We start from the raw sequence: 27,683 nt of genomic DNA on the forward strand, positions 1-27,683 counted from the left end.
TCCTGCTGCCCTTGTCTCATGAACACCTCAGAGGAATCATCACACGGCAGTAACAGTGCTGTAGTGCACTGGTACTCGCAGTAATCTCTCTTGTAGTCTCCCACCCGTTTTCATCCTGCACTTGAAATACTGAAATTGCCCTGAGAAAAGAAATATCTTTACAAGATGGGCCATCAAGCCAGCGTGCTGTCTGCTGCATCCAGAAAAGCAACCCACTCAGCAGGGTAATCTATTCGATGGCTGGGATTTATTTTTAACATTTGGTTCTGCAGTCCTTTTAACTTGAGCGGGAAGTGAACATTTTGATAACAGCAGCCTCCAGGTCAAATGTGATGAGAATTCATAACCCGCCACATAGGGGTTTTGGAAAACCAACCAAGCAAAACAATTTCCCAGAATGAGATGATGAAGACTCATGTTTCTCTTCACAATGTCATACACAGAGCTGGGATGTGTTGGAGTGTCTACTCATTCTCTCCCCACAATTTGCAAATAAAATGCCTCCTGGACTATTTCAAATTCGAATGACTATTGCAAGCACAGCTTCGCTAGGCTGCTCATAAAGACATTGGGTCTTTAGGCCATCAAAGGAGAAATATTAATCCAGTAATGGGAATGTCCTGATGGTCCTATTTCTAATCAAAGTCTGGGTTTTCTGCTTCAAGCAAACATTGCCGAGAGTGGCATCAAGATATTTAAAATTGCAAGGAAAAGAGGGAGGGAGCTCCAGTCCCTGAACTGCACCGGAGCAGCAGCACAGAACAGCAGCAGGTTTAGGTCAGAGCTGAAAACAAAAAAGCTTGAAAATGGGCAAAGCTGAGATTGGTGAGGGAGCTGTGAGGAGGCAACTTTTTCTTTCTGTTTTATCTTCTAATAGCTGGAGTAAGTGTGAAACATGTGTCTGAGAAAGAGGCAGGATGGGACTGTAGAAGGAAATGTTCAAACGGTGTAGTTGATTTTAATAACACTCCTGCTGGATTCAGCAGCAGCTATTCACGCTGCACCTGAGCATCACTGGGGCTGGTTTAGCTTCAGGCTTAGGAGCAAGTTGTTTCCGAACTGCTTGTATTTGCTCTCCATTCCCTGCCTTCCATTCAAATTTGATATCTACCAAGAGGCCCTGGGCACAAGGTGCTGCCTCTCACAGCAGGGGCTCCTCTGCAGAGTGCTGGAGCTGACAGAAAGTGGGAAACCAATGTGAGAAGTAATAATAATTAAAAAGCATCATTCCTTTCTCTGCATCCTGCTTTGACCAGCATGACGTACCCAAAGCCACATTGGTACTTGTGGATACAGCACTGTCACCCACTTCACCCAGGGTGTAATGAGAAACTTTGTGCAGTGGCAATGGAAAATAACAGAATCTGCTATGCGGCATGGAAAGCTGTACTGATGGGAACAGTCATTGCTTTAATATTTAATTTGATGAGATCTAGTGCTGAGAAATGGATCAGGAGCTGCCACAGATTCAAGTACACGCTTAGTGCTTGCAGGGGAATTTCCAGAGGGTTTGCAGTGCTGCAGACTTATCTGTATTCTGCCTGCGTGACATGATAATGTATCTCATTAATTATCCAAGCACACAGAACTGTTTCCTTCCATTCCCTTTCATTAAGCAGGTTTTAAAGACTTCCAGGGGTTGCTTGGACATTGGGTTGTCATTCCAAGTATCTAGCCTCTGCTGGAGCCCGGCATATGATCTCTGCAAAACCAATGTGGGCTACTCAGATGCAAGTGGGTGACATTTCAGGGAGGATTTTCCTTGCTTCATGAGCCTGCCAAACAGTGCAATGCTTAAGTTCCAGCCTCTCACCAGGAGAAACTGTTGTACAGGCTCACCAGGCATTCCTGGCAAGACAAGGAATGAAGAGCTAGGCCAGGCTGATGTATGTATGAGACAGGTCTCACCTAAAACCTCTTCCTTCTTTGTCCTTTTAGGTGAGTCCCATTGGTATCAAACTGTGTCTGGGACTGAGACTTAGCTTGCAGCACAGCCAGTTTTCCCCTGTGCATCAGTCTTCTGCCTTCAGAAATCCCTTTGCATGTTCCAGACAGTTTAGGTGTCTTCACCAAGGAGCTGGGCTTTAAGGCAGACATCTGATTGCCAGTGCGCTGGCAAAGAAACAAGTTGGAAATGTGGATTTGTCAGAACCATAATCCAGGTATGTCCTAGTTCCTTGCTTGTACAAAACCATCCACTTTCCATCCTTATATCTACCTCTCTCTGGTGCTTCTCCATCATCCACTCCTACAGGACCCAAGTCCCTAGTGGCCTTCAGGGTTCAGTTGTGAACAGAAGGGCCAGACTAGGAAAGAGACTTGGTGCCTACATGCCAGTGTTTTAGCTATGGCTGACACATCCCGAACTGTAATCACGACTTTCCCCTCACTGGCACTCATAGGCCCCTTGGCCACTTTATTCCACTGGCACATTTTACTCCTCAGATCCCCTGGACTTCTCCTGCCTGTGGACAAGCACATGTTGGTATGATGAAGTGCTTGGGAACAGTTTGCTATACCAGCCAGCCCCAGGGATGGGCCTGGGCATCCTTGCTTTGGCATTGAGCAAGGTGACCCTTCTCACCTTGTTCTCCATGCTCTCTCCCTTGGTTCTTCCCTCTCTGCCAATCTAATGAAAGCATATCTGTGCCATGAGACGTAGCTGCAAGTCCCTTCTCCAAGAGTTCTCCTGATTCCTCCTGTCTGGCAGGGGGTGAGGAGGTGGGATCCCAGCACTTAACACCATAGGGAAGAGCCCTCTGCACCATGAGACATATCACCAGGCTTGTCCTGGGGAAAAGACATGACCTTCACCAAACTGCCTTCGTGATATGCTGTCCAAAGACATGTCTTGCATTTCCCAGCCCTATTAACTAATAACACTGGCATATATTTCTGCTGTTCCTCGTCTCTCCTTAGCATTCACGTCCAAGGCATGACCCCAAAGGCCCAGGGAAAGCAAGAATGTTGAAGAAAATACAGATATGCCTCTGCTTCTTCTTTGTCTTGGGCATTTTGTACGAGATCTCCCTGCTGTCCAGCTGCTTCTTCTCCTACATGCCTATGCCCAAGCACTTCTTGACACCTGAGCAGATCTTGAACCTTGGCAAAAGCATCATTTTCCTGGAGACAACAGAGCGCCTAGAGCCCCCCCCACTGGTGTCCTGCTCCGTGGAGTCTGCTGCCAGGACTTACCAGGACCGGCCCATCATCCTCTTCATGAAGGGACTTACAAACGACACAGCATTGGACTTGAACTCCAGCTATGCAGCCTTCTCGCTTTTGTCTTCTATGAAGAATGTCTTCATTTTTCCTCTCCAGATGGAAACTGTCTTCCAGGAGACCCCTCTGCTCCAGTGGTACAATCAGGTGAGCTCTATAATGAAGGGGAAATAGAAAACATTTACAAACAGGGGAGAGGAAGGGGGAAGGTCTGAAGCAGGCTTCAAATGAATGATAAAAACCAGAACTGGCTTTGTGAAATTAGTCACTTTCATGTTTTGCTTTGGAATAGATACACTCTAGCCATGTTTTGCAGTGTATTCATTGGTTTGTTTATTGAACACATTATCAGCATTTCCCCTCCGCCCTATCTGGAGAATCAGATATTTTGGCAAACGAACCACTGGTAAAAATAGACTGCATACGTGTTTTGATAAAACAGCACTTAATAATCTGCTTCAACAGAAGCTGGTTAAACAAAATGAACTGCCTGAGCACTTGTTAATGCTGCCACACACTGACAAAGCTCACAATAGGTAAGATGAAGAGATTTCAGTTTTTGTACTAACAATATGTAAAACCAAGGTGGGATCTTGCACCCTTGAAATACATTCCTGGGAAACTGCTTGCAAGTAGCTTTTGTCAAGTTAGTTTGGCTTGATCTATGTGCAGAACAGGCCCATTTCCTCCAAACTCTTCCTTCTCCTTAGGAAAAATAACTCCAAATACCAACAGTGCAAATGAAAATCCTCCAGCCTGTTTCAAAGAGCTGGGAGTGATCAGGGAGTGTGTTAAGTGGGTTGTGTCCCACTGAAATAGCAGGCAATAAATCATGGTATCATTGATTTAACCTTGTAGGTCCCACAAAACACATGTGAAAAGTTCTTGCATTCATTTATATTAACAAAGCATTGCTCTGCACTGCCCCCTTATCTTATACCAATACAATTCAATAGCTGGAGGAAGAGAAGGCAGTGAGTGACATTTGCAGGAGTGCAGGTGCAGTTTTATGGTGATATTTGCAGCCCAATGGATGGACGTGGTCTGTTCTCTGCCAGTGCCATCATTGTCTTACCTTTCCAACTCTGCAGGTAGTCCCAGAGCTGGAGAAGAACTGGGTCCATGTCAGCTCTGATGCCAGCCGACTGGCACTCATTTGGAAGTATGGGGGCATCTACATGGACACAGATGTCATCTCCATCAGGCCCATCCCTGAGGAAAGCTTCCTAGCAGCGCAGAAGTCACAGTTCTCCAGCAATGGGATCTTTGGCTTCCCTGCCCGCCACAAATTTATTTGGGATTGCATGGAGAACTTTGTTCTCAAGTACAACGGGAATATCTGGGGTAACCAGGGGCCCTTTTTAATGACACGGATGCTCAAGGCCATTTGCAATCTCACAGATTTCAAAGGCACCGAGGACCACAGCTGCCAGAACATCTCCTTCCTCAATCCCCAGCGTTTCTACCCGATACCATACCCAGCTTGGGGCCGGTACTATGAGGTGTGGGACAAAAGCCCCAATTTCAGCCACTCCTATGCTCTGCACTTGTGGAACTTCATGAACCACAACCGGAAAGCCGTGATTGCAGGCAGCAACACTTTGGCTGAGAAACTGTATAAAGCCTACTGCCCTACCACATACGAGGACCTGATACAAAATGCAGAGCTGGAAAATTTCACATTCTATGAGGACACTGACATGGTGTAAGGAGGAAGGGGGTGATCCTTCAAAGTGCTCCCCATCCTGGGGCCAAAACACAATCACTACTGGTGTCAGCAGCTGGCTTTGTAGGAGAAAGACAGACATTTTCCTAACCACCGTCAGTACTCCCTTGGGACACTAAGACACATGGGCAGAATGGTGGTGGACATCCATCAGGCATAGCCTCCAGTGACACTAAGGACAATTTTCCCTCAATTCTGTTTCCTTACAGGTGCTCATGAATCAAACCTTCCTGAATCAAATGGACTTACAGGCCTTAGGAGTGAGCTTTTCTAAGGGAAAAGTTCCTAAAGAGATGCACAGCCTCCTGGGAGCTATTCCATCTCTGCACCTCTCAGTGATATTGGCTACCTACCTGTGTCAGAAAAGCTGCAAAGACAGCAGGCTTTGGACTGGGCTGAAGCCTCTGAGGCAAGTGTAATGCAAATGTAATAGCAGAGAATGGATGACAGCAATTGCTAATGAAGAGAAGCCCAAATCCCTGTCTTTTCATTCATCTGTGCTTTTCTCACACAGACTTTTCACTCTATATTTTTGAGAGGGACCGTACTACTGCAAGTGAAAATAAAACGGTTAATAAAGCACCACTGCTCTGGGTTTACTTTCCCCTGTATGCCCCTGGATAGCAACTCCAATTCTAGCAATGTTTGTGCTCCTGCAGTTGTATTTGGGTTCCTTACAGTCAGGGTCTGTACCGCCCATCCTCTAATATCAGTTCAGGCTGCAGAAAGTCACATCTCCCCCTGGAAGGGAGATGCCGAGGCACCAAGAAAGGGTAGGGATGGCCCTTCAGGGCCCAACCCTGTCTGAAATAAATGGAGTTCAACTACCCTGGAAATGGGGTGCAGCAGCTCTTGGACCCTTGTCCAGCTGTACAAAACCCCCCACTTAAACCCAACAGGCCACCTCCTGCTGGAGGACAATGCATCCTGCTGCATTTACTTTTTTCCCAGGGTAATTCCAGATCCACCCAACCCCCTGTAAAGAAAGCCAGCTTGCAAATCTCTTCTGAGCCTGCCTGAACAGCTGTTTTTAGCTCGGAAACAGAAAGGCGGAGGTGGATCGGTCGCCCGTCATGGAATGTTTGCCATCTGCACAATGCTATCTTCTGTAAACACTGCAGCTAATGAGCATGCTGCAATCAGCAGCCTATATTCTGCATCCAGAAATGGCAGCAGGATTAACTGGGAGAAGAAAGCCCTCTGCACGCAAGAGCGTATGTACTTTGCTGTTCCCTTTCTTAGGGTGAAGCTCTCATGGCTCAGCCTGAGGACATCAATTTCACACCCTGGTGCTGTCCACACTGGTTTAGCTTCCCCCCTGCATCCCATTACAGGTGTGGCATCAGAAGCTGCTTTTCCTCTGTGACTCTGACTTCACTGGGCTAAGGGGATTCAGGGGAGGAGTTGAAGTTTTCAGCCCATGAAGTCATGTAATAATAGAATTGGTTAGCTTGGGAAAGACCTGTAAGATCATTTGAGTCCAACCATTAACACAGCACTGCCAAGTCCACCATAAAAACCACGTCCTTAAGTGCCACATCTACACATCTCAGTGACTTCATGAAGTTCTTCCTGTTTCGGCTTCGGACAGCCCCCAGCTGCTGCCAGCCCTTCTCACGGCACACAGCCATAGCTCCGATCCGGTCCTCACCCCCCTCTTCAGTTTAGCAGCAAGTGAGTATTGGCCTTTTTCTGCCCCGAGGCTCGACTCTCCAGGCACCCCACTCTGGGCACGGGCTGTGTCTGTGGAAGGGAGGGATAGGGCTGGGGGCTGGACAGAGATCTGACCCACTGGAGCTCCCTTTGCAGATGAGCTCAGGAGAGAAGTATTTTGGAGGCTCTGCTGTGTTACGTAGCGGCTCCTCTCAGATGAGGTACGAGCCCTTCCCACTTCTCCCTCCTGCCTGCGTGCACTGCCAGGAATTCTAACAAAGCACAACTTATGGCAGCAAGCACAGTCAACCTCAACAAACGTCTTGTATGGGGGAGTTGCTCCTGGACCCACCCCATATGAGCCCCAGGATCTTACCTTTTAGCAAGAAGGGAAGCTGAGAAAGAGAGAGGTTATGGCTGTTTTTGGGCAGGGTTTGGAGGAGGTGAGGAAGCTGCTGAAGCAGCTTGTGAGTCTGAGTTCCCTGAGAACTCTCTCCTTTGTGGTAAGGTGCCTCCCAAAGTCTGCAGGCTCCCAGGTCAGCAGAGAGATGCTGGCACCTGAGGCACCTTTAGTCTTTGCAGATTAAAAAAGAAGCCCTTAAAGAGCTCAGGAAGGTGAGGAAAGCCCCAGGGTGGCAGCAGGGAAGGGCAGAAGAGAAGGGTGGTACAAGCTGTTCCCTCTGTAATGGACCTGCACCCCTCAAGGCTGGTATCTTTATCAACCAGGGACCAAAATCTCAGTCCTAGTGAAGGAATACTTGGAACATTTCCCTTGTGGGTGATTAAGACAGCTTTTGCCAGCAGCTCCATTGCACCAGCTGACATCGCATTACATTACAGCATGGAAGTCAAAATACCTTTTACTACTTTACATAAGCAGAGTACTGTCCTAGGCAAACACAGGCAAAGACTGAAGATTAAAAATCTCCAGAGCTGGCTTCCCAGATTCCCTAATGCAGTGGCTTTACCCTCCAACCAACTTCCTGCTGAAGCCATGGCTATGCTGTCTGAGACCTCACACATATAGCATTTTGTAAGAAAAGGCACCTGAAGGAGGTGATGGGGCAATCACAGCAATGCTGTGATTGAGGGCATTGAGTAATTGTGATTGCTGTGATTGACTGGCATTGAGGGCTGGGTGAAACACAGCTGGCTTTGGTGCCTGGAGAGCTTGTTAATATTAACAAAGTTGTGCAACACAGCCCTGGGGGATGAGGTACATCGTTAGGGGATTTTTAATTAATGGTGCCTGCAAACCGCTCCTTTGTAGGAGTGGTTAATTCATGTAACAAAACCTTCCCTGCAGGGGCCACGCACCATTACCCAACAGGTCTATGTGACATGCAGCTATGAGTCAGGGCTGTATTTAAACCTGAATACACATGCACACATGAATGCATGTATATATATGTACACTTCACTTTGGCTGATGCAATGAGTTTTTTGACACTGTAGTGCTGCTACAGTATATATATATATATATATATATATATATATATATATATATATATCACATCCGGGACAACAATGATGGTGTTTGCTGGCCATACAAACCTGGAAGGGAAGGGGCTTGCTAAGCTGGTGGTTTTGGATAGGTGCCAGAAAGGAAAAATAACTGAGCAACCCATAGAGGGAAACTATGGTTAACTATAATGTCACACTGATCCACAACTGTTCCCAGAGTCTTTCATGCTCTGTCTGCAGTGGTATGTGACCTCTTCCCAGGTTAGCTGCAACCTAGAACTAAGGCTTTCCTGTCTCCTACCATATTTAGGCAGTGGAGTACAAGAGAGAAGGTTGAGAGAGAGTGTCCCGTGAAACTGGTGTAAAGCTAAAAAGTATTTAAAAGAGCCACCCAGGTTGATCTAGACTGGCTCAGAGCAGTCATTGGCCCCTAGTATTTACATGCAGCAGGGAGAAACCCTGATTGGAGATGGGTCTAGAGACAAACAGGTACCTGACAAAATAGACTAGAGAGAAACAGACATGTGAACACTCTTACATAAGGCAGGAGCAGACCCTGTGTCCCTGAGAGAAGACTTTGCAGAGCTGCAATAGATTTGAGTGATGCTGAGCTGGACTGAGCAAGCCAGCCCTGTAAGGACATGTGAAGCACAGTGTAGATGAAGCAATCCCAGCAGTGAGCATAGTGAAGACCCTGGGTAGGGGTGGAAAAACAGTCCTATGGGATGGAAAATGCTCACTGGCTGACAGACATCACTGGCTGCAGTATCAGCATTAAGCAGCTCCACCCTGTGCAACCCCAGATAACTCCTGGGAAATCCTGTGACTGTTCCAGCATCAAAAGAACTTGGGAACAAGATCATTTTATCCCAGCACATATGCAGGCACCATGGAAAGTGTCTCTCCTGGGCTCTCAGTCTGTAAACCCATGGAAGGCTGGCTCTGCCTGGCAGACCCTTGCCCTTGCTCAGCTCTGCTTATGCCACCAACATCCTGTGTGCTTGGTAAGGCCAAGCCTTGGAGGAAAGCTGACAAGTGGAAGCCTTGGAGCCTCCCACTTGCAAACAACATTTTGAGGACTGAAATTAGGGGAAAAAAAAGCTGGTTTGGGCACTCATTCTGCTGTGAGCAGGCAGTGATAACCACTGCCCCTTCTTCCTCTGAGTCACCAGAGGAGAGCCTAGGAAAGCTTGGCTTCCTTGCACCATGCACACAGTTATTCAGCACCTCCTTGGGTTGACTGACTCTGTTTGTTTGGAAGCACAGCAGTAGCTGCAGGCTCAGCAGGACATATGTTGCAGAGCAGTGGGCTGGCTGGGACTCCTGTTACCATTGTACACAGCACACCCAGCAACACACCAATACACCAACACTGCCCTAGCTGATTTGCTCAACGTCCTGGGGCACGCAGCCTGTGTGGCAGCCCCACCTGCACCCAAAAATATGGTAAGTGGCCCTTCAGCAATAAAAAATTAAGTATTTTAAATGTGGCAGGGGGGGTAGCAGAACAGAAATAGAAACAGCAGCAGCAAATCCCCATCTAGAGACTAAGAACAACATAGGTCTATTTCACAGATTTAAAACTAAGTATTTTAACTATATTTGTTTAATTACTGTTTAGGACACTAGTGGGAAAATGAGCAAGCACTGCTTCTTGACGTGATTTAGGTTTAGGTAAGAGCAGGGCACCACAGAAGGCAGCAGACTGTTGTGATACAAAAGCATGTCCAGTTTTCATCGTGTATTGTTTTCAGAACAGGCTGTTTCCCTAAAACAGGTACCCTCAGGGGGGATTTACAGCTTCCTTCAGAATAGGTTATTGTAAAGAGTTCCAATCTGGCAGTTTTAGAAGTCTCCCTTACCAAAAGCAGATGGTGAACAAACTGGCAGGATTTCTGTATTTCAGAATTTGGCAAGGCAGCAGGTAGTAAGGATGGGAATAGAAAAGGATTTTTGCTTATTGCTACATAAGGTAAGCTCCAACCCTCTCCCCAGTTCCCACACTGTGTTCAGGCTGGTGGGGGCTGCTGTGGACCTGGGGGGGTCAGCCCTAGCCTGACCAAACCTTCCCTTTTGCCTTCCAGCACTTTTCTACAGACTTTTACCCCCCACTCCACTGGCTCATGTCTGGGGCTGCAGGGATGGTGGGGGCATCCCCAGGGCTCACCATCCCAGTGGACATCCCCCCCTTCCACTTCCAGCCCCGCCGGATCAGTGTGGACTGGCGTCGCTTCAGTGCCATCGACGTGGAACGGGTGGCCCGGGAGGTAGACGTGGCTGTGCTGCAGGAGCACATTGCCAGCATCACCTTCTGTAACCTGGACGGGGAGCAGTGCCCCCACTGCGGGCAGCCGGCAGACCCTGTCCTGCTCAAGGTGCTCAGGATGGCCCAGCTGAGCATTGAGTACCTCCTGCACTGCCAGGAGCACCTGGGGACCAGCCTGGCCATGCACACCCAGCGCCTGGAAGCTGCCCGTGTGGAGCTGGCTTCCACCCAGCAGCAGGCAGCAGAGCAGGCGGTGCAGCTCCAAGTGTCAAAAGAGGAGAGCAGAAGATGGAAGAAGTTACTTGCCATACAGCAGCCCCTTTTGCAAGCTGGCCCCAACACCTATTGCAAGGTGTGTGATGGAAAGGTATCAGGGGTGTAGAGCATGTCCTCATGCAGGATGCTCTTTGTTGCATGCTGTATTTGTACCCTTCTGTGGTTACACCTTGGTCGCACAGAAGGTGCTCTCCCTGGCCCTGCTGCTTTCCCTGGTGCTGGTTCATCTCCTTCATGGAGATTGCAAAGTCACTGCCAGCCAAGAGAGAAACTCTTCTTTCATGGGGTGACAACTACAGGTAGTCAGAGTTGCACAGGATGTGGGAGAAGAGGTTTGTATAGGGAGATCTCGAGAGATCCTTGTGTCCTGGAGGATAGCTCGTGCCAGGAAGATTTTAAGCATCCTCCAGTGAAGGATTTCTGGATGCTCCTGCATTTGGTGGTGATTTTGCTTTTATTCCCACCCAACTTTTCCCACCCTTTCAGCAGGGAGCCTGCTGAATGTGCCTTTTGTGCCTGCTGCTTCCCCTTCACCAAATCAACCAACTCACTCCTGGAGAGTTAAAGCACCCAAACCAGGTGATTTCAGTTCATACAGCCCAATAATCCCTGCAAGCAAACGACCCCATTACAACCAGGGCCTTGGTGATGCTCTTGTCCCTTTATTGCACTGCTCTGTTTGGGAAAACAGCAATTTTTCCTGGGCCATCTTGGCTTCTGCCTTCCCCTTTGGTTTCAGACAGAAGAAACTCCTAATACCCTCCATCTATGTGCTTCCACACAACAGCCATATCTCTTGAGGTCCTCCCTTTTGTTCTAAATCAGCACAGCTTTGCCTGCCTTGCAGGGGACATGGGGAGTGCCCTTTTCTTGCAGATTACAGTCCCTCCACTGACTTTTCCCCTTCTCCAGTGCCACCTCTGTGATAAAGCCTTCATGAACAGCTCCTTCCTGCAAGCCCATGTGCAGCGCCGGCACGCAGAGACCACCGAGAAGGGTGAGCCCTGGGACAAAGTCTCCCCTCTCTTTCCCAGGCAGGTTTTCCCACCAGAGTGACCATAGGAGGTTACCTTCTTATAACTCTTTTCTTCTGCATTTCTGTGAACATTGACTGAATGCTTTCTGCTTACTGTGTTTCTCTCAAGCACAGGTAGGACATACAGTCAAATACAAAACTGCGGTGCATTTACATCCCTGTGCCTTGGTTTCCCTAAGGATCTTCTACACACAATTATTCCATGAGATAGAGCTCCTCTGGGGAGTTTGAGAGAGTGTTTTGCTGGAATGGGAGAGGGATTCATCTTTCCCATGCCCCTTTTTTGGCAAGTAATTGATTCTCCTTTGCAAAACGCATTGAAAACTGCAAGTGCAGCACAAAGTTTGGGAGGCAAGGGGCCTTGTTACAGCTTTACCTGCATCCAGCACTTGAACTTGGCACACAAAAAAGATGCTTTTGCTATTTGCTCGCCACAATGGTCATGGTCACTCCTGCAGCTCAGCTATGTATTTCTCCACCTTGTAACCCTATACTGCTTCAGTAGGATTCTCCACCTTACCCAAACCAAAACCCCAGTAGGAGCTGACAGATCACACCCTTGCTCACAGCATCTCTGTTTCCCTGAGCTCTACAGAGAGGAGGAAGATGAAACAGGTGGAGCAAATGGAGGATGAGGTGGAGGAGCTGAAAGCAAAATTGAGGGAGATGCAGAAGCAGCTGGAAGCAGTGAGAGATGCGGAGAAGCTGTACAGGGAGCAGGTATGGGGTAAGGGCACTGCTGCCTGTCTGGAAAAGATGAGGTGGGAAGAGAAGTGATGAAATGCAGGACATTTTTATATCACAGATGAAAACACTGCTGCAAAATATTTTATGGTGGGCCTTGTGTTCATTTCTTTGGAAAGTTTGCTCCCTTCCCCACAGTTCCTAGGGGAAATGTTACATGGAAATAAGGACAGTGTAAGCATGCCTGCCCAGGAGGCTGTACTGCCTCAAACTCCCCTTGGCATGCAGGCAGGCTCTGAGCAGCGATGGGAGTAATGGGAGCATCGGTGCTCATCCCAGTGGCATCAGGGCAAAAGCTCCAGCCTTTGGTACTTCTGCTCTGCAGCCAAGACATGTCCTGCCCTGATTTTTCCACTCCCTTTAGGAAACAGAGAGAGCTCACCAGCAAGAAGAGGAAGGCTGGAAATATTTGGAAAGGTGGAAAGAGGAGGAGAGGACAAAGCTGTATGAAGAGATAGATGGCCTGAAGCAGCTCTTCCTCACAGCATTCAAAGACATGGCCAGCAGGAACAGTGCCATGGAGGGGGTAAGCAAGCACAAGCAGGTGAGGGGACATCCAAGTCTTCTGCTTCATCTGGTCTAGGAGTCATCACAGGTTCACAACCCAAAGAGGCCTCATTTTTTAGTTCCTGGGGTACACAAGCATTTTGGGGTTACAAGTAGTGGCTGACCAAATTTGGGTTCCCCATGAGGAAAGGGAAGCCTCCTGTGTGACACACAGCTCCTTCCTCTCTCCAATCCAGAAACTGCAGGAGCTTTATACTAGAGAGGTGTTGAGATCCAACCTGGGAACCCTGCGGGATGATGACAGCGAGGAGGCATTGTGGCAGGCATCAGGCTGGGCAGAGCGGGAGAGGATGGCAGTGCAGGTGAGTAGTGCTGTACCTGTGTCCTTATTGCACATCCCAGGAGGTGCATTTAGATGGAGAGGGACCCACATCCATGCACCTCTGTGCATCTGCTTTGTCTGGTCTTAGCTCAGGTTCAGGTAGCAATGGCCTCACACAGGTGTAGAACATGGACAGTCTGAGTCCAGAAATGGATCCTGAAGGGTGCATATGGCATGTCACAGTGGCAGGTCAGCCCTGCTTATTGCAGGGAAACCTATCTTCACCATATGGAAAAGCACTTAAATAAACAAAATACAATTATTTACATAAATAGGAGCAATCAACCTGCTTCTCAATGTCTGAAGAGATCTGAAGCAGCCTTTACTGTGCATGGTACCCCTGAGCATGGAGTGAGTTAGGAACACCACCACTGTTACGGTGGCAACCTTCTTTCAGTACCCAAAGGGAAGCTGAATTTCTCTGAGCATGGATGCCCCCAGTCCACAAGCCAAGGAGTGATTTAATTTGGCAGAGGGCAGAGCAGAGGTAGGAAGTGAAGGACTTGCACAGGAAGAACAACACACAAGAAGTCCAGACAGGTGCCAGATGTCCTTGGCAGCTCCCAAGCACCTCACTCAGAAAAGGCTTCATTTCCTTTATGGTTCAAATCCAGAGATTTTAGGTCTTTTCAGAAGAACTGGAGATGCTTTCTCTGCAGATTGCTCCAGTAAGCAGTAGGAAGAAAAAGCAAGGCTACATACTTCCAATGAGCCTTGGCTGGCCTTCAAAGCCATGTTATGAAGGGCAAAGAATAAGAGAAATGCAGTGACCAAAGCCAAGTCCTGTCATGGCTGATGAGAAGACACAAGCTTGCCACCAGCAGACTTTGAAGGTGGCCATACCTCTTCTGCAAAGCCAGATCTGTCTCTTGGAAGGCATCTTAATAATGAATAAAAACCCCAGAGAGCTGCCCTTGCTGCAGAAGGGAAGAGGTGGCTCCAGACCCATTTTTACTGTGTTCAAGTCTTCTTGTTATTTTTTTTCCCCCTTTTAATTGAAGAAAAAGAACAAGACACCCCGTGACGCCCCATCCCAGGACCAGTGGACAGTTATGGACCATGTCTCCCAGCAAATGGATGCCCTCAGCACCCATGTCAGGGAGCAGCCCAGAGTCACCAAGTCCCAGGAGAAGAAGGCAAGTAAAAATAAAAAAGAACAAGGTCTTGGTTCATCAGGAAGGCTTAAGCAGGTATTTAACTCTAAGCAGACTTAAAACATTTGCTGAATCAAGACTAAGCTTAATTTCAACCCCATTCTGTAATGCTTTGCTACATTCGGCTATTTTGGCACTCATTAAACACAAACATGACATGAGTATCATTGGCACAAATCATGCCCACCAGGGTGTAGGTCACCAGAGCAACACTTTGCATTGCAATTGCATCAGATCTGCAGATAGCACATACATATAACAGAATGGCATCTGATGTGCTGTGATTACATTATGGAAGGGAAAGTCCCTAAGCTGACCTCTTACAGGTATGGTCTCCTTAAGGGGAATAGCTCTTGGAGAGTGTATGTGCCCACTTTAGGATCTTGCTATTTCTGCTGCTTTTTTGAATGCATTTAATGATAATACTTTGCAGAGAGAGAAAAAAATACCCAAAATTATAGACAAAGAAATAATCTTTGAATGATGCCCAGTCTATTTCTTTACAGATCAAGCTGCTCTCTGCAGGAAAACCTGAAGGTAATGACTGCATTTTAAAAGCGAATCGGTTTGTGTCTAGTTAAACTTTGCATAGCTAACAGACAACAATTTCTTCTGTCTCTCTCTATGAAAGCGTTCCATGAAGCCTTTGCCAGGGAGCTGGCTGTATGCCCTCTCATGGAGTGGACACCTTTCAGTCCCTTGGCAATCTGCTGCAACAGCATATACCACAGCTCTGGTTGCTTGCACAAAACTAACTTGTCTCTTGGGTGGGTTTTGCATTATAGCTATACCCCAAAGGAATGAGATTCCAATCAAGTACTCGCAGCAGATGACCTTGCCTCCTCCAAAATTAAGCTGGTGGTTATTTGCATAAAAACAAGGAGCTGAGGCATGTTGTGGTTTCTTCTTTACAGTCTGGGTTTTCTATAATCAAGCGCCAAGGAAAGAAAGCAAGGACTTCTCAGCTTCCTCATACCTGCAGCACAGCTGCAGACCCGGCCAGGTGCTGCTGCTCAGAAAACATAAACCAGGGATGGCTGTTAGCAAATACCCAAGGGGTACATCACTGACCCCAGCCCTGAAGATGGCTGTTTGTCCACTGACATAATCCAGTCAGTAGCCTCGATGGGAATGTGCACTGGGTTTTCCCTTAGAGATGGTATCCAAGGGATGGTGGCAGACCTGAGCCAAAGGAACACTTGTATCCATACTTTCTGTATAGGAAAAGCAGGTGGAAATTAACACTTGCTTCTGTGTTGGGGCCTCAGCTCCTCTTTGAATCTCAGTCTCCTTTCTCCCCTGCAGTGACCCAGGACATGACCAAAGTGGAAGCTGATGAAGAGTCAGCAGGTAGGTACCAGAGTTTGAACCATCCCTATCCTGAGAGCACCAGGATGAAACTGATGTTTGGCTTCAGGTGTCACACAGGGAGGAGAAGCAGTGCTGTGCATAGCTGGCTGTGATGAGGTAGTGGGCTGGGGGCAAAAGGGGTGAGCTTACTGTTCCCCTCTCAGTTATACAGTCTACAACAGCACCGTGACCAGCCCTGCTGCCAATGGGAAAACTGCCCCAGGCAGCTACTTGGACATAGGTGGGATTTTAGAGAAGTTGTGGACAGGGATTAATCAAATAAGAAGAGAAAGCTGCCCCTTTTCAGAGGGATGTAGTTTGCTGAGAGCTATCAGTTGCTTGTTCTTGGACTGGTGGGACCTATGTCTGCAAAGAGGAGAAGGATCCCACCAGCCCCATTCCCAGGGCACATCACTGCACTGGTACCAGCACCCCCTACCTTTACTCCAGGCAGTGAGGAGGCCACCCAGGGTGGGAAGCACAGGCTGCTGGAAGCCCTGCGGAGAAACCCAAACCTCCTGAAGCGGTTTCGCCACATCCTGGGAGAAGTGCTGGAGGAAAAGCTGGAAAGCATGGGGATCAAGAGGGTAAGTCTGCCCTTTCAGTGCCAGCATTTGCAGTGCCACCCCAGTGCAGGAGCACAAAGACTGCTCTAAACTGATTAATTTTTTTGGGGGGGAAAGCAACTGAAATCTTAACAGGCAGTTAAAAACCACAATAATCCCTATCTGGAGCAATGACACTCTGAGGGGCAAATGGAAAGGTGAAGGCAGAATCACACAATAGCACAGGGAATAAACCACCGTGCCCCCATTGCTGAGGCTGGTTATTAGTATCTCTCCAGCAAATCTTTCTCACAAGCAGCCTTTCATATGCTAAATCAGCCAGGCCTCCCTCTCTTCTAGGGAAGGAGGGTGTTTGAGGGCACATCAGCCCCTATCATGGGGATTTCAAGGGGACTTTCACTGTCCAAGTCCTTTTCATGCCAAGCATATTAAATAGTACCTCTTTCTCGAGCTCCTGGCAATGCAACACCACCACCTAGCACCTTGCAGAGCCGGTGCAAGGGCAGGGAGCAGGCAGGCAGCAGGGATCCACATTAATCCATCTGCCCATGTTTCTGAGCAAGGCAACATTTCTGGGTTTAGGTCCTGAAGGCACAAAGACAAAGAAGTGATTGAATAACTTCTCGTGTGATTGTTTTCTGGAGGTGCTTTTAAGGAGCACACCTGGGTTCATTTCACATAGGCTGGAGCCCTGGCATGTCCTCAATTTCCCAAGCATGTTATCCGGGAGAACTGATGCAGTGGCATCTAAAGCAGCAGAGGTGCTCAAAGCCAGACTCACAGACTAGCACCCCCATTCACCCTTCTCATCATTTTACACCTCTACAAGTCCAGGACATTCATGGTCACAAAACATTCTTGAGCTGTAAATACATGCCAAGAGAAAATGCTGCACTTGCTTACCAGGCAGCCTAGAAATTGCTCAAAATAACTGAGATTTACTCTTCAGCAGTCTTCTGCCAAAGCAGGTGAGGCCTTTGCAAATGTGGGCTGTTCACACAGGATACATTGTGCTAGGGAAATGATGAGTGTCAGGGCTGGTGAGAGCATCCTTGGGGTTTGGACAGGGCTTGGAGCTAGCAGGATGCTCTTGAGATATGAATAATTCTGCCAATGCCTTGTTTCCTCACCCCCACTCTGGTGCTGTGGGAGGACAATAGCAGGCTCATCAGCTGCTCTTTGCTTTAGGTTGCAAAGGGAATCTCCACTCGGACCTACAAAAGACTCCAGGCTCTGGTCAGGCTTCAGCAGCAACGGAAGGCTGCAAGATTTCCTGGTCTCCTCCACCTGAGGGATGAGTTGGTCCGAGCACTGATGGGGAAAGTCAGGCGATGCAAGAAGTCCAGCAGTGCTTTGCCTCGACAGCTCTCTGCCATCCCAGGTACAGTGATCTCCTGTCCCCTATAGGTACCAGCCGTGGGGATCTGTGGCCACCCACTGATGGCCACAGGATGCTGCCTTCTTACCCACTGGGGCAACAAGACACAGAAGGGCAGGAAAGGGCATTTAGGGTGTTGCAAGTCTCTGCAATTGCTCTCTGCTTGTTGACCTATGTGGGTTGTCCTGACATATTCAGGAAAAAACATTAGCTATCCCCAGAAGCCCCAGGAGAGTGAAACACAGGTCTGGCAGTGCTTGCAAATCCTTTTTGCCCTCTTTTTCTACACAGCCTCATGTTGGGTGGGCTGCATGGCTCTTCTAAGGGCAGCCTACAGGACTACCAGGAGATGGGTGGTGATTCTCCCTGCTCTCAATATTGCTTTCCAGCTCAAAGCCTGAAGACCCCCAGGTCCCTTCGTGGGTCAAGGCCCATGAGTATACCAGCTGCAGGAGAGCCGGAAGCCACAGTGATCCTTCACCCGGTGTCTTGGAGCAGAGCCCTCTCCACGCACAGCCCCTCAAGGACTCCTTGGGGCACTATGGGGACCAGCAGACCCCACCGAGTTATCCCACAGAGGAGGTGAGTCCCCCATCTCCTTTTGATACCCAGGCAGGCAGTGCCCAAGGACCCTAAATCTGGCCCTAAGTATGCTGCATGCTTCCCAAACAGTAGCACCTTTGGAAAGTGCTGAATGATGGGTCATGTGGCACCACAGAGGGTTTTGTTTGGAAACAAACTGGAGTCTCCCTGCTTGTTTGGGCTGACTCAAACAACTCAGCAAAGGCAGACCTGAGGGCTTGTACCCACCATGTGGTGCTGGAGACAAACATGGGGCATTGCCCTCTAGTGTTTGGCTCCTTCTTCCCCTCCCAGAATCTGTACAAGGGGATGAACAAATTCTCTTGGGGTTTTGGAGCAAACATAGTAAAGTGGTAAAATAAAAGCTTGCAGACGATGCACAGAAGAAACACTGTAAGAGGATATGAGTTGGCAGCAGAGAAGAGGAACTCACCTGTGACCAAGAGCAGGTGAGGAAAAGTAGTTACTTATTTGCTCCAAGAACAAGAGAAAGACAGGTTGAGGTTCTAAACTCAAGCAAAGCAATAGCAAACACAGGCAAAGTATGGGTGTATTTGTTGAGATGCTAGCAGCAATGTGTTTGCAGTCAGTGGGTGTGATGGACCTGTCCAAGTCCATGGGGACCATGAGGTTTCTCCACAGGGTGCTCTCCTCACGGCTGGATCATAGTCCAGAACATCATAGAGCTTCCTTGCCTCTACTTCAGGAGTGGGGAAGAGGGATGCCAAAGGAACCCCACATCTGACCCATCTCTCTGCGTTCCAGCTCAGAAATGATGCTGGGAGCGAAGCAGCTCAGCTTGTCCCCCATGAAGCCAATGCTCTCTGCAGTGATGCCGGGTGATGAGGCTGACTCTGATGGGTCAGACCTGGACTCGCTGGAGGAAACAGCTGGTTCAGGTACCACCCGTTCTTGTAGCAACTGCTGTGGGTCAGTGAAGGGGTGGGAACAACCCAGGTTAGTACTCTCAGTGCCACTGTGTCACCTTCTTCCTGGAGCTGAAGTGGAACAAGTTGTACCCCACCCATACCCAGCCAGGCAACAGGGCACTGATGGCTTTATCTAACAGCAACTTTTGTACCTGACCCTGCCAGGGTATTTTATAGGATCCTATATTGGTTTGAGTTGGAAGGGATCTTAAAGCTCGTCAGTTCCAACCCCCTGCCACAGGCAGGGACACCTCACACTAGACCAGCTAGTCCAAAGCCCCTGTGTCCAACCTGGCCTTGAACACTGCCAGGGATGGGGCAGCCACAGCTTCTCTGTGTACCTGTGCCAGCACCTCAGCACCCTCACAGGGAAGAATTCCTTCCTAACATATAATCTAAATCTCCCCTCTTTCAGCTTAAAGCCATTACCCCTTTTCCTGTCACTATATGCCCTTTTAGTGACAAAAGCTCCCTTCAGGCATTAGTATTAGCCCCTTTTACAGTAAATGTGCAGCTCTTCCTTTACACAGAGGGAAACCGGACTGTCTAGAGGATGCAGGGAACCCCACAAGACCCAAAGGGCTGACAAACATAAGAAGGAAAGCTTGTTTTAACAGTCGGCTGTATGCTGCAAAACCTGGTGTGAACCACATGCAGGAGATGATGTGGGGACTGTCCTGTGTCCCCTCAGGGAACTGAGGAGCAGTGGCAGGCACCTCTCACCTATGCATTAACCACAGACATCAACAAGTATTCCTTGCACATGGCTGTGGTGTGTCCTAGGCCAAAAAAGAGAGGTTGGTGCTGTGTCACACACTACTAACCTGGGCTGCGTGTGCAGAGGTTTCTTCCAGCATCCCCTCTTATACAGGGGTGTTACTCACCCAGTGCTCACTCAGGGAGGGAAACACCCCATGCTTTATCCTATGCACAAAACATTTGCTTCCTGAAACAGCTCCTTTGGGATGGGTCCAGACAGTGCTAGTGAGTTTAAGCTGTTTAGAAAGCAGCTCACCCTGGAGTGCTTGGTGGTTCCCTCCCTTCTCACCCACCTGTGCTATTACCTTGCCTTGGTGCTCCCTGTTTAACCAGCTGTGCTCTGCACAGGGACAGCCACGTCCAGGATGGTGAGGCTTTTGGAGAGACGCCTGGATGCAGTGGCACAGGGACGGCCCAGCAGGGTGAAACTCTTCCCAGCTGGGAGCTCGGCATCCCCCAGTACTGGCCGGCCCACCAAGAAACTCAAGGTATCTTGTGCAAATTGCCATGGGGACAATTTCTTATCACCTTCAACAGTACCATGTCCTTTTATGTTGAGGACACCAGAACTGCACGCAATAGTCCAAGTGAGGTCTCACAAGAGCAGAGTAGAGGGGCAGGATCGCCTCCTTCGACCTGCTGGTCACGCTCCTCTTGATGCAGCCCAGGATACGGTTGGCTTTCTGGGCTGTGAGCACACACTGCTGGCTCATGTTCATTTTCTCATTGACCAACACCCTCAAGTCCTTCTCTGCAGGGCTGCTCTGAATCTCTTCTCTGCCCAACCTGTAGCTGTGCCTGGGATTGCTCCAACCCAGGTGTAGGACCCTGCACTTGGCTTGGTTGAGGCTCTCTTGGTGGGCCTTGCTGCTCAGAATTGAGGCTCCTGGACACTGTGTTTCCTCTTGCTCTGATGTTGAAGGCGCCCTTTCTGGTGCTACTCACCTCGACAAATGTTTGTCCACTCACCCTCTTTGTAGAGAGAGAAATCAGGATTCATGTAATTGGGAGCAAAACAGTAAGAGCCAGAGAATCAAACTGAGAGAAAGTCTCTGGAACAAATCTAGTGATAATTGAAGTGATGCAATGGCAATTAAATTGATGCAATCAAATTACTAAAATGGGACTTAAACATAACCTCAATTTATAAGGCAGAGCTGATGTAATTAAATTGATGGCAGTGTCAGAATCACATTGCTTTTTTTAGGAAGAAAAAAAGGCCTTCCTTCCTGGATGGCCCAGCCAAGCCATCACTGATATTTTGGGAACCACCTCGGTCCCCAAGGTCCCGCAGAGCCAGGCTGCAGGGAGACAGCACGTGGTGACAGGGAAGTGACAATGCTTTGCCAGCAGCCACTGGATGGTGCCACAAGACCAGAAAAAGGCCGGAGCTGGTTTGCAGCCTTCCCAGGGCTGCCCCTCTTTTTGGGAATATCCCAACGCTGGGGCTTCCCTAGACAGCACAGGGAGTTTCGTCCTCCCTGGAGAGCCACTGTGGGTAGAAGCAAGGAGGACAAATGCTGTGTGGTCTGAAAAGCAGTGATTTCTGCTTTCCCTTCATCATGCATGTTAAGCAGTAACACAATGTCTGACAGTGCCGTTAGTTTTTTGGAGCCCCAAAATCCATGAGCATCCCACAGGCTAGGTCCAAGTCTCCACACCACACACAGCCTAGCATTTGTGTGTGGCTTTTTCGTTCTTTAAAGTAGTCCAGAAAACAGAGTCAGGAAGGGGAGAAAGCAGCTTTTCTTCTTGATGCATCTCTCTTTGCTGGTGCTCTTTGAGGGTGATGAAAAGGGTCTTGTTTTCTGCTCTAGGAGGAACCTGGCCTGAATGCACTTGGACAGACAGAGTAGCAAGCCAGAAGTTGCTGATTCTTTCTTCCTTTCCTTCTTGAATAGATGGGAACTCCAATCCAAAGGATAATTTTTTGCACTCGAAAACTGACCACATACACTAAACTCTGCTGATAGTGCTCATCTATGTAGATTTTAGCTCATTTTCCTAATCCTCTGTATTTTGTGCATTTGGAGCAGTGCATTTATGATCATGATCCCTTAAAAGTATGACATTTTGAAAAATGCAACAGGAAAAACTGTCAGTTCTCAATTTATCTTCTCTTTTCTAACCCATTCCACTGCTGGTTCAGATTTCTACTATTCCCTATTTCTAACATTTGTGTGTGGGTTTTAATGCTAGGGAGCAGAAAGCCAAGCCAGAGCTAAGCAGAACACTGTATATTAACATGATTTCAGCAAACTGTTCACAAACATCCTTACCCCATTTCCTCCCCATATTTTACAAATCCCCATGTTTCCTGGTATGTGCTTATACACACCCATGGGGCATGGCTCTCTAGCTCCGTACCTTGAAAAGAATTATTTTCCATTTTAATAATTCAAGTTTAAAGAAATATACCTGGCTTGTGTTTTTTGTTGCTTACAGTGTTAGTGCCAGATGTGTTACTTCATGCTAAATTTAACAGCTGTTCTTTCTGGTGAGTGTTGATCATAATGAACGTTGCTTTTCATGAATTAAATAAAGGAGGGATGTTTTCCCAAACCAATGGGGAAAGAAGTTTCTACCCAAACCAGCAAACAGGTAGTGAAAAGGTAAAGCAGAAGCTCTTTCATCTTGACTACGTGGCAAACTCAGTTCCAAGGCAGGTGCCCTGCCCAGCACTAAAGTCTAAATCACACCCATCCTGCCAGCTGCTGATCAAATCCTGCCAGCCCCAGGTCTGGCTGCTTTTGCTACTCCTGCACGTATTCTCCTGCTGACCAGTGCGTGAATTGCTCTTACTTTTGTTTTACCAACAGTTTTTATGCCTGAGGTGATTTTGAGTCATTTCAGTGAGCTTCATGCACTCAACACCAAGTCCAGATGGTGACAGAAAGGTGGGGAAAAAGTGTCTCCCTGAGTCTGGGAAACTCCAAAAATAGCTGAGAGCCTTGTGCTAAAAGAAAGGTGACACTCATACTCTTACAAATAAATAAATACAGACACAGACAAAACCACGTGGCAGAGAATGTGCAGTGGACATGGAAGAACCTGAAGATTCACCTTGGGTTATCACAGGTGATGGGCTCTGAGAAGAGAAAATGAAAGGGAGAAGCAACTCTGAGATGAGCTCCATCATCAGCATGCCTTGTCCAGAAAAGAAGTATTTTTTTTCCAATATTTTTTTCAATTTTTTTCCCCTGTTGCTTCATGGACTCCTTCTGAGATAAAGCAACTGCTTGTGTAGCCCTTTTTAGGATATTTTTTTGATGACATCAAATTGGACCACATTGCTACCACTGCTGGGCTGCACCATACTGAACCAGCGGAGAGCAGCAGAGATGCTCCCCAGTCAGGTGGATTATTGCATCCTGAATGCTGAACAAAGCAGAATAAAACAAAACCAGCAGAAAGCACACAGTGGAAAAAAGAAGTGCAAGTGGGGACTCTTGCTTGCAGTCAAGGCTAAATAGGCAGATGGGTGTCCTGGTATTTCCTTTGCACAAAGATTTCTTTGTGACTGAATTAAGGAAACAAACTTGGCTTCTCCTGCAGGAAAACAACAATGGAACAAAAGCCGCCTCCAAAATTCATTTCCCTCAACCTGTGAGGATGCTGCAATGCCATAAGACAGCAAGGCTTTGTTAATAGCGAAAGCAGGCAAACCACAGGCACCCTGCCCTCATGCTGCCAGTGCTTCTTAGAGCCTGATAACGTATCCCCTTACCTCTCAAGTCTTCACACCTGTTCCTCAGTTCAAATCCAGTCCACCAGCCTGCCGCTTACTCATGGGTAGTGAAGAAGGTGGTGATCCAGGCTTGGTCCATGGGCTGGAGCACTCATGCCCGTCCATGCTGCAAGGTCAGGCCCTTGCCAAGAATTTAATGCCATTAGAGTGTTATGGTCTGTAAAATACCATACTTTTTGTTTTGTCTTTATCTATGACATTTGTCTTTGTGGGGCTCTAGTTATTGGTAATAGTTCTATAAAGCATGTACATATATGGGACAATTAGTAGATATTCAAACCACAGCACTAATGATCTCTGAATGCAGTGCAACTCTCCCAAATAATACCAAGCTGAAAAAAAATAAAATAAAAGAAAAATCATGTCAAATTTATTCAGCTAGAATATCTCACCCAGAGAGCTATTCTCTCATAATATTTGGGGCAAGCACAGTGTCATAAATCTTAGTGCTATTAATCCGTAGGCTCATTCATCTCTGTTCAGCTATATAAAAGCAATAACCTTGTCACTCTAGGAAGGAAGACTGGGCTTTTAATTGCATATAGATTTCAGGAGAGTTCTTATCCATAGTCCAATTTGTAGCTTCAGATATGTGTCTTTGCTTCCCTTGGTCAAAGTCCACATAAATGTACAGTGCTCTTACATACTTAAAAATGTTGCAGAAGGTCAGAAAGAATCTATATAGAGCTCTTCTGGCAGATAATACACACAGCCTTTGCAGAACTTGCTCTAGTAGACAAGCCTATATTTAATTATCTCCTCTGAAACAGGATATACATTTTTCAGAAGACAATCAAATTTATGGAAACAAACCCATTTCTGAGTGCAGGCACACATACACCCACACGCATCACCAGTCACAGTTTCCCTGACTCATCTCCCTTGGCTCTGTAAGAGCTATCAAATGCATCCTCTGCCCTGCAGTTTATTATCAATAAAGGCAAAATAATTGACAGGAGGGGGAAGATCTTTCTTTCCTCACCATCAGCAACAGTAGGAGGAAATACTGGGTTTATTCATTGCGCCACGAGATCTCCATATCTGAGTTTCAATAATTATTTCCAGGTTTTACTCAGATGAAGACTTCTAGAGGCACAGATCTCCTGTTGCTGTGTGATGGGTCAAGCCAGCAAGCCCAGTCCAGCACAGCAAATATTTAATTGCTCCATCAAAACTCCAACCAGGCAGCAAAGTAGGATGGCATTCCTCTGCATGCCTTGGAATGGCACCGTACCCTCCAGGAGTTTCTGCCTGCAGGGTGACCTGGTGAGAGCAGCATGCTGCTCCTTTCAGCAGCATAGTTAAGCATTTGTTGCTGAGTTTCTGAATCTAATTTCATCCTTAAATGTCTCCCTGCAGTGCACAGCATAGGGTGCAGAGGCTGTGTTTTGGGTGGGTGACCCCAGGGTGCTCCCCAGGCCAGCACACAGACTGGGCATCCCCCCCCCCCCCCCCCATGGAGCTGGCCCTTAATAGGGGCCGTGGGCCGTGGATGTGGCATGGGGTTTTGTGTCCTTTGTATGTGGGCATTGGGACATAACAGCACTGGGACACAATGAGCTGTCTAGAAGACAATGCTGAGTCATCCTGGGGGGCTTTTGGCACTTCTTTTTTCCTAAAGTCCAATAAATTATTAGGGTATCAGCATATATTTTGACCTGCAGGGCTGCAGAAAAAAGCCTGGAAAAGGGAACTTAGTTCTCAGTAAAGACCCAGAGCTTTCCCTAAGCTGGTGGTTTCAGCTGCAGGGCTTTCAGACCACAGATCAGTGCAGTTGAAAGGGGGATATTTGGGCCCATGTCCCAAGGTAGGGAAACACCATGTGCTCTCTGCAGCAGGAACCATAGATCAGTGTTTGCAGATGCTGGTTCTCCCCAGGCTGTCATTCCCCCTGTGTATGATGCTCACCGCTCATGGTACTCACCGCAAGATAAGGTCCATTATGGCCACAGACAGGGGGGAGCAGCTGTAATATCAGGAGCTGTTACACTGCAAACGGGCTCATAAATTATTCTCTGCTTTGGAATCTGATTTTTTTTTTCAGTAAAGTTCACTGCATTATATTTTTAATACTGCAGGATTTCAGTGGAGGTAAGGAAATGAAAACTGATGCCGGAAGATCAGAAATAAACTGAGAGCAAGAATTCCTGCTACAGCTCTGCTTCAGCTCTCTGCCACCCTCCATAATACTCCTGCCTGCAATCTTGTCATCTACACACTTGCACACATCACAGTGAAACCGAGAGATAGCTGACTCGGTGAGTTTGTCAGAGTATCTGTGTTGCATATAAAATAAATGTAACTTTCAAAGGTGCTTACTTGTGATTTTACGCATGCACCTTGTTTTGTTTTAACACAGTTGGAAACCTGATTTCAATTTTTTCTAGGTGTTTTTCTGTATTTTTCATTGCCCTGTGTACCTTTACCTAACCACCACTTATGTGTTTCCTATCTAAATTAAACATTCCTGTGCTTTTCAACCCCTTTTCAGTGGAGGCTGGCAGGAATGAGAGCATACCAGCAATTTTTCTGCCCTCCTAAGAACAATGAAGTATTTACAAGTGTTTAATTGCTACCTTGAAACTTGGGTGGATGCTGGCCTGGCCAAAGCGACCTCAAACCCAAAAAGAGACACACATTTGCTGAACTGTATTCCTCAGCAAGCCAGGGTCTCAGGAAGGACTTCTTATTTCATTACAGAGGTCAGGGTCCTCTGATGTTTATTCATCTGCTTTTCTGATATCTTGTCTCAGCATATAATTATGTCCCACAAAGAAGAAAAAATAGTCTTCTATTTTTTATCTCAACCACGAATACTTGCTTATACTGCTCCCAAGAACCTACAGAACCCAAAGCTGTGGTGAGTTTAGCTGAGCGGGAAGGTCAGTACCTGCTGCTTATGACAAGGAAAGAACAAGAGAGAACAGTGATTTTGGTCTTAAAGACTTTTTTTGGTTTTAATATTAATGTAAAAAAGAAAAAACAAAAACAAACTAAAAACAAACAACAAATAAATCCAGCATGCAAAAAAAGACAGAAAAGCTATGTCTATACTGAGAGATGAGGACAAAACCATTGTACAGATATCAGTGTTTTTAAACTAGGACAGGATTTACCTCTGCAAAACTAAACTGTTCTCCTTTAAAAACAGATCCTTAAGACAAGTCTTTTGCTAATATGAAAGGGAGAGTCAGCACTGACATCCAGCAGATTTCCACATGTTGGCAGCAGGAGCCAACATCCAGCCTGAGATGGGACCAAGAGTTTCTGTTGAATGGAAACTCTTCTCACTATGGTGGCCAACCCCTCCAGCTATCAGCCCCTGGTGCTGCACCTTACCAGGCATTACCTTCTCCTCTCACTGACCTGCCCAAAGTGCAGTCATTCCACATCTCCTGGACCTGCACTGGAGATGTGCATCTTAGTGGACCTGGAGAGCTGATGGTTATGGAGAGGTGATGGTGATGGACAGCTGATGATTATGGAGACCTGATATGGCTTCTGTTCACCCTCGCCGAGAGCACTGATGTTCAGTGAGAGAGCCTGCTCCCCCTTATTCATATAAGCCACCAGAGAGATGCCAGCTAGACTGGTGGCTTGACCTACCAAAGGTTCAACTCTGAAGAAATGTTCAGCTCTACCTCTGATTCCTCCAAAACATGAAACCACTCAAGGTTTGAATCAGCATTTCACCAAAACAATTTTGCCAATGAACTCCTACAGAGAACATATAATTAGTATAATTGGGACTAAAACATATTGCAGATAGCTATCAAAAATGGCTGCTTTGGAGCTTTTGGACCTGTTCTTTCTCTCCATCTTATCCCACAGTGCCCTTTGATTTGCTCATAGGCACTTTTCAGAACTTCACTAAGAACTACTTGGGAGCTACATGGGAGGACATGCTAAAGGCACACAGTTCTCCCTTCCCATATAAGCTC

The 27,683-nt window shown here is 47.4% G+C and overlaps 2 protein-coding genes across 2 annotated transcripts; both read left to right on the forward strand.

Moving 5' to 3' along the window:
• Positions 1-2,042: 2,042 nt before the first annotated feature.
• Positions 2,043-4,931, forward strand: A4GNT (alpha-1,4-N-acetylglucosaminyltransferase). Its single transcript, XM_005143097.1, is given in 3 exon segments — positions 2,043-2,162; positions 2,920-3,369; positions 4,314-4,931. Coding segments are annotated over 3 exon segments (1,188 nt in total).
• A 5,275-nt stretch (positions 4,932-10,206) lies between these two features.
• On the forward strand, positions 10,207-19,934 carry DZIP1L (DAZ interacting zinc finger protein 1 like). The gene is made up of 12 exons (XM_013127462.2): positions 10,207-10,683; positions 11,520-11,621; positions 12,241-12,363; positions 12,752-12,913; positions 13,131-13,256; positions 14,937-14,967; positions 15,736-15,780; positions 16,231-16,367; positions 17,535-17,727; positions 18,114-18,306; positions 19,072-19,263; positions 19,766-19,934. The coding sequence occupies exons 1-12, from the start codon at positions 10,207-10,209 to the stop codon at positions 19,932-19,934; spliced, it is 1,950 nt and encodes a 649-aa protein (XP_012982916.2).
• Positions 19,935-27,683: the final 7,749 nt, after the last annotated feature.

Source organism: Melopsittacus undulatus, chromosome 6, assembly GCF_012275295.1.
Source record: "Melopsittacus undulatus isolate bMelUnd1 chromosome 6, bMelUnd1.mat.Z, whole genome shotgun sequence".
NCBI lineage: Eukaryota > Metazoa > Chordata > Aves > Psittaciformes > Psittaculidae > Melopsittacus > Melopsittacus undulatus.

What these genes read in the sequence shown, in the direction of transcription:
- DZIP1L (XM_013127462.2), top strand. Translation starts at nt 10,207, where the DNA reads ATGGTGGGGGCATCCCCAGGGCTCACCATCCCAGTGGACATCCCCCCC. An exon ending in AGGGTGAGCCCTGGGACAAA is followed by an intron (nt 11,622 to 12,240) that starts GTCTCCCCTCTC and finishes AGCTCTACAGAG; the next exon opens with AGGAGGAAGATGAAACAGGT. An exon ending in AAGGGGTGGGAACAACCCAG is followed by an intron (nt 19,264 to 19,765) that starts GTTAGTACTCTC and finishes TCCTTTACACAG; the next exon opens with AGGGAAACCGGACTGTCTAG.